Source organism: Branchiostoma belcheri, unplaced genomic scaffold, assembly GCF_001625305.1.
Source record: "Branchiostoma belcheri isolate BF01 breed outbred unplaced genomic scaffold, Haploidv18h27 scaffold869, whole genome shotgun sequence".
In the NCBI taxonomy this organism is placed as follows: domain Eukaryota; kingdom Metazoa; phylum Chordata; class Leptocardii; order Amphioxiformes; family Branchiostomatidae; genus Branchiostoma; species Branchiostoma belcheri.
In genome coordinates this window covers 1-6,704 of record NW_017804541.1, presented here as the reverse complement: position 1 = coordinate 6,704, position 6,704 = coordinate 1, and the positions used below count along the sequence as shown (strand labels likewise).

The 6,704-nt window shown below is 38.7% G+C and overlaps 1 protein-coding gene across 1 annotated transcript; it reads right to left on the bottom strand.

Moving 5' to 3' along the window:
• Positions 1-1,333: 1,333 nt before the first annotated feature.
• LOC109487215 (CUB and sushi domain-containing protein 1-like) lies at positions 1,334-4,132 on the bottom strand (the record flags this gene model as incomplete). Its single annotated transcript, XM_019791200.1, has 5 exons — positions 1,334-1,388; positions 1,869-2,006; positions 2,532-2,717; positions 3,481-3,669; positions 3,999-4,132. Coding segments are annotated over 5 exons (702 nt in total), but the record flags the coding sequence as incomplete, so codon positions are not given.
• Positions 4,133-6,704: the final 2,572 nt, after the last annotated feature.

Below are 6,704 nucleotides of genomic sequence, written 5' to 3'. Positions count from 1 at the left end.
ACGGTACCAAACTTTTGCTTCCTAAGACTTTCGATCACCCTAACCCTAGCCCAAACCCTAAATATTACACAATTATTATTTTTTTTCCATGGCGTCAACTGAAAATTTCAAACACGTACAATTCCAAAACGAAAGACGATATTCCAAAACGGATTGATGTTCTCGAATACATGAGTCATACCGTTTCTAACGGTACCAAAGTTTTGCTTCCTAGGACTTTCAATCATCCTAACCCTAACCATAACACGATCATAACACGATCATAAATTTTTCACCAAAGCGTCACTTGAAATGTTCAAACACTAACAATTCCAAAACGAAAGACGATATTCCAAAACGGATTGGTGTTCTGGAATACATGTGTCATACCGTTTCTAACGATACCAAACTTTTGCTTCCTAGGACTTTCGATCACCCTTACCCTAACCCAAACTCTAACGAGTGCATGACATCATAAATGACGTCATGCATATTTAAGCTATCCACCATCTTGGATCATCAATCTTGAATTTTTAAAAATAGTTGTTTTTTTTTTTCAGGAAAAACCCTAAAATACATGGTAATCAGACTAAAGACATTCATATGAATCTTTTTTGTAAAACGAAATGGAAGTATTGATGAAATTTTGAGGAAAATAACTTGTATATACCTGTTCTAATGATATGGTCCACCATCTTAGATTTTGGCTAATGAAGTAATAAAATTAGCAAAAATTATGTATTTTTAATGATGAAATTTACATGAAATTATATGAGATGTTATTAATACATGTATTAGAAACTGTGTAATTTGACATAAAACCCATAAAATTATATTGTTGAAACGAAAATTATTAAATTTCTCAAAAAAATGCCTGTCAGAAACCCATGGCAACAAAAAAATTATTGTCTTATTCCAATGTTACAGAATTGTTGCCAACAATATTCTGGGAAAAGTCACCAGGTTTGGCCGTTCTAGCGTTAGCCGTTCAGACGTTATGTGACATCAAAGCGGGCACTTTTAGCCCCCCCCCGTCTAGATAGGGTTAAAACTCTATACCCCCTTGAAATGTATAGAACTTTTGAACATTTTGNAGAAATGTTTTCTCTTTGTAGACAATTTTTGCAAGGTCTTTTTCACTTTGATACTAGAGTTTTAAAATTCTATACCCCCTTGAAATGTATACGACAAGATAAAACAACAAATGGTATATAAACCTTTTGTTGATTTATTTTGTCTTACTCATCATGCAAATAAGGGTTGTAATTGGCATAACATTTTTAAGATGGTCTTCACGACACAAATTGATATATTGTACATTTAAATGTGTAAACAAAGCTTCCGTGTAACAAACCTGTCTCCTGCTCTGTTGCCATTGAGTGGAGCTCCTGGGTCACTGCAGCAAGCCGCTGGATATAGGAGGAACAAAGTAGCGTAAAATTATCAAAGTTAAGTAAGGCTACATTTGGATAAACATGATATACATTGTACATAGTTTTTTTTTCTGTTCAGTTCCAAAAGTAACGCAAACTAAATCACTGCAGACCAAATCAATGTATTATAATTAGTCATTCTTTTATTCATGTTGTAAAGCAGTGTAATGTTGTCGCTTTTATATAATTGTGTAGTAAGTGTGACATTATGTATTATGGAATCCAGGTAGATTAGCTGCTTTCGTCTTCCCTTTTGCAAATAAGGGATATCCTAAAGAATTATTAAGTATCAACTTGACACAAAACTTGCGACCGCGGGTGAGAACACACGCAAAGAGAATACTCTATATATTTTTGGAGGATTAGGCATTATTGCCATTTGAGATTACTCAAGTAGATTATACATATAATGTATGTATACTGAGAAGAGACAATCCAAGAAACTGGGTGACTCACAGCTATAGTCGATCCAGAAGCCGCTGTCGGTTACACTCCCATCACTTGTAAACTGCAGGTACAGTACAGACGTGGTGCTGGTGTAGTTCTTCAGGTCCGGCTGCCCGCTGTACTCTACAGCTGCGGTGTCCAGTGAACCTACAGAGAAACAAAAAATCACCGAGAAACACCATGTTATTTCAGGGCCTTTTTCAAAGGTCTTCCTTAGTGGACTGTCTCTCAGAGTGGCTTCGCTAGAGCGGAGGAAATACTCCTGGCGAAATATTTCGGTTTTGCATGCTAAACCTGCAAACATCAGCAAGGAACATGTACCTATTGCTGATACTACTACATACATTGTAAGCAGGCCGGTTGTGTGACTCGGTATTCTGATACCCTCTTTTTTTCCTTTCGGGCATTGGAGGATACAGTACTAGTAGAGGTTACGCAATTAAGTAGACAAGACTGCGAAATATCATTAGCGAAAAACATCACAGTGTCTCTTTCTGATGTATGACTCTGTATTCTGATATAAATAACAAGAGATATATTATTTATTTTTCCTACTTTGAGCAGCAATCATAAAAGTAAGATGTCATACAATGAAGTTGAGGAGCTACTATATGTTACCTTCTATCAAAATACCATTGACTTTCATAATATATTTAAAGTCTGTCCACCTACCGTCATACACATTAAGAAAGTCGTACCCATCCTCCGTCTGGAAGGACCGGAAGGATAAGGTGACCGGTCCTCCACACCCACGTATGACCCAAACACAGTCCTGGTCGGTTCCGTACTGCTCTGGATACCCGGGGCTTAAAATGACTCCAGAACCGGCAGCACGTTGTTCTTCCACCGGGCACGTAGCTAAGGAACGATACAGGCACGTCAAAAAGGTATCAGCTGTAAACACATCTACATATCATCCACTGTACTTTCAGTTGTTTCGTTTACTCACCACCATTAACTCTTAGGCTGCGACTGCATCACTAAACCAGGGACCTATGTGCAGAAAAAGGAATATTTCTTCTTTCTAAAACGTCCAAGTTCTATGCCATACTTTGTCAGAAACAATGGGTCTTGGACGATCATTATTAAACATTTAGCATACAAGTGACCACGATTCACTAAACTTCAGGGATCTTTAACCTATTTGCTATATTCTAACCTTAGTGATCCAACAACTATGACACGTAAGCAATATGCACATTATTGGGCTACGTGCATATGGTGTACACGAGTGTTCTACAGTACGCCAATACGTTCAGTTCTAAAATGTACAGAAAAGCAGACGATTTAATTTGACCTGTAATAGTGGTTCGGCTATTGCATACCCACCTATGCAGGTAGATGGACTTTCCTGTACTTTTCATTACAGTTAAGCGGACTTGCCTGTGCAGTTAGGCGGACTGGTCTGTGCAGTTCGGTTTACTTTCCTGTGCAGTTTGGTGGACATTCTTGTACCCCTCAGAGCAGTTAGGCGGATCGGCCTTTGCAGTTAGGCGGACTTTCCTGTACTTACCTGTACAGTTAGGCGGGCTGGCATGTACAGTTAGGCGGACTGCCCTGTACTTACCTGTACAGTTAGGCGGACTGTCCTGTACAGTTAGGCGGAATGGCCTGTACTTACCTGTACAGTTAGGCGGACTGTTGTCCCAGCTGGGTGGAACACCTGCTAGACAGGTGAGGCTGGACGCTCCTGTCATGGTGAAGCCCGGCTCACATTGGTACAAAACTACACCCCCGACAGCCGTTCCGTTTCCTGTCCTCTCAGCGTTCACTACGTCAGGTAGAGCCGGGCAGGTATCGACAACTACAGCTGTTCGAAATCAGAAAATAATACATATAAAACTTGCAAGGTCTTTTTAACAGAAAGTTACTCCCCCCACCCACATATATAATATTTGAAAACAGCCGAAAGTTTTCGTACGTTTAGTAAAGGCATCATCTATTGATATTCATGCAATGCTTAGAGTTAGATGTGCCAAGGCTTGGAGTAACAGGTCATTCGGTTCAACATACCATGCTGCCGCAGCGCCGCGTGCCTACGAAGCTGGTGTGTTGCGCCTATGGGTGGTTATGTTGGCTATATCGATACAGATAAGTTAATCAACACTGCAGCGTATGACGAGAAAATCGTATACCCACGCTGACAGACTGGTGCAGGGTTGGACCAGTAGTATGCGCCACTGTTGTTCGCCTCTCGACAGGTGGCGTTTCTCTCCCCAATCAACTCAAATCCATCGTCACAGGAGAACACCACGACGTCACCTGGGCTGAAGCTATGGAGAAATTGATCGAATCAAGAAATGTTTTCTATTTGTTGACAATTTTTATTAGGTCTTTTTTCACTTTGATGCTTTTAACTTTTTACCGACGCGTCACCTAAAAGTTCAAACACTTACAAATCGAAAACAAAAGGGGGTATTCCTAAACGGTTTGCTGTTCAGGAATACTTGTGTCATACCCTTTCTAACGAATCCAAACAGTTGCTTATATGTCTATCCGTTACCCTTAACTTAACCGTAACCATAACACGATAATAAACTTTTTACCATAGCGTCACCTTAAAATTTCAACCACGTACAATTCTAAAATCAAAGACGAAAATCTAAAACGATTTGCTGTTCTGGAATACTTGTCTCAAACCCTTTTCAATGACACCAAATGTGTCCTTCCTGGGACTTTCGGTAACCCTAACCCTTACCCAAACCCCAACCATAATACACGATCATTAACATTTTACCATAACGTAACCTGAAAAGTTCAAACAAGTACAATTCCAAAACAAAAGGGATATTCCTAAACGGTTTCATGTTCTGGAATAGTGATGTCATATCCTTTTTAACGATACCAAACTTTTGCTTTCTACATGTATGTCTATCCGTTACCCTAACGCTAACACAAACCGTAACCATAACACAATCATTAGCTTTTTACCATAGCGTTATTTGAAAAGTTCAAACACGTACAATTCCAACACTAAAGACAATATTAAATAATGATTTGCTATTCTGAAATACTTATGTCATACTCTTTTTAACAATACCAAACTTTTGCATCCTTTGGACTTTCAGTTTCCCTAACCCCAACCATAACACGATCATAAATTTTTCACCAAAGCGTCACTTGAAAAGTTCAAACAAATTTCAAATTCCAAAACCAAAGACGATATTCCAAAACGGTTTGATGTTCTGGAATACTTGTGACATACGTATTGAAACCGTACCAAACTTTTGCTTTAAAGGAGTGTCGTTTACCCTAACCCTAACCCAAACCCTAACCATAACATGGTCATTAACTTTCTACCATAGCGTCACCTTAAATGATTAAAAACGTACAATTACAAAACCAATGACCATATTCCAAAACGGTTAGCTGTTCTGGAATACATGTGTCATACCATTTCTTACGAAACCAAGCTTTTGCTTCCTATGACTCTCATTTACCGTAACCCTAACCACAACCCTAACCATAACACGATTATTAACTTTTCCCCAAAGCGTCACCTGAAAAGTTCAAACACGTACAATTCCAAAAACCAAAGACGATATTCCAAAACGGTTTGATGTTCTGGAATACTTGTGTCATACCGTTTCTTACGATACCAAACTTTTGCTTCCTAGGACTTTCGATCACCCTAACCCTAACCCAAACCCTAAGGATAACACAATTATTAATTTTTTTTTTCATGGCGTCACTTGAAAATTTCAAACACGTACAATTCCGAAACGAAAGACGATGTTCCAAAACGGTTTGATGTTCTGGAATACTTGTGTCATACCGTTTCTAACGATACCAAACTTTTGCTTCTTAGGACTTACGATCACCCTAAACCCTAACCACAACCCTAACCATAACACGAATCATAAATTTTTCAAAAAAAGCGTCACTTGAAAAAGTTCAAACACGTACAATTCCAAAACCAAAGACGATATTCCAAAACGGTTTGATGTTCTGGAATACTTGTGTCATACCGTTTCTAACGATACCAAACTGTTCCTTCCTAGGACTTTTGGTTAACCTAACCCTAACCCAAACCCTAACGATACCACGCTTATTAAATTTTGCCAGGGCGTCACCTGAAAATTTCAAACACGTACAATTCGAAAAACTATATTCCAAAACGGTTTGATGTTCTTTTATACTTGTGTCATACCGTTTCTAACGATACCAAACTTTTGCTTCCTAGCACTTTCGATTACCCTAACCCTAGCCCCAAACCCTTACCATTAAACGATCATTGACTTTTAAACCAAAGCGTCACCTGAAAAGTTCTAACACGTAAAATCCCATAACCAAAGACAATATTCCAAAACGGTTTAATGTTCTGAAACACTTGTGTCATACCGATTCTAACGATACCAAACTTTTGCTTCCTAGGACTTTCGATCACCCTAACCCTATATAGCTAACCACAACCCTAACCATAACACGATAATAAATTTTTCACCAAAGCGTCACTTGAAAAGTTCAAACGCGCACAATTCCAAAACCAAAGACGATGTTCCAAAACGGTTTGATGTTCTGGAATACTTGTGTCATACCGTTTCTAATGATACCAAACTTTTGCTTCCTAGGACTTTTGATCACTATAACCCTAACCCAAACCCTAACGATAACACAATAATTAATTTTTTTCCATTGGCGTCACCTTGAAATTTCAAACACGTACAATTCCGAAACGAAAGACGATGTTCCAAAACGGTTTGATGTTCTGGAATACTTAGGTCATCCCGTTTCTAACGATACCAAACTTTTGCTTCCTAGGACTTTCGATCACCCTAACCCTAACCATAACACAACTATAACACGATCATAAATTTTTCACCAAAGGGTCACTTGAAAGTTCAA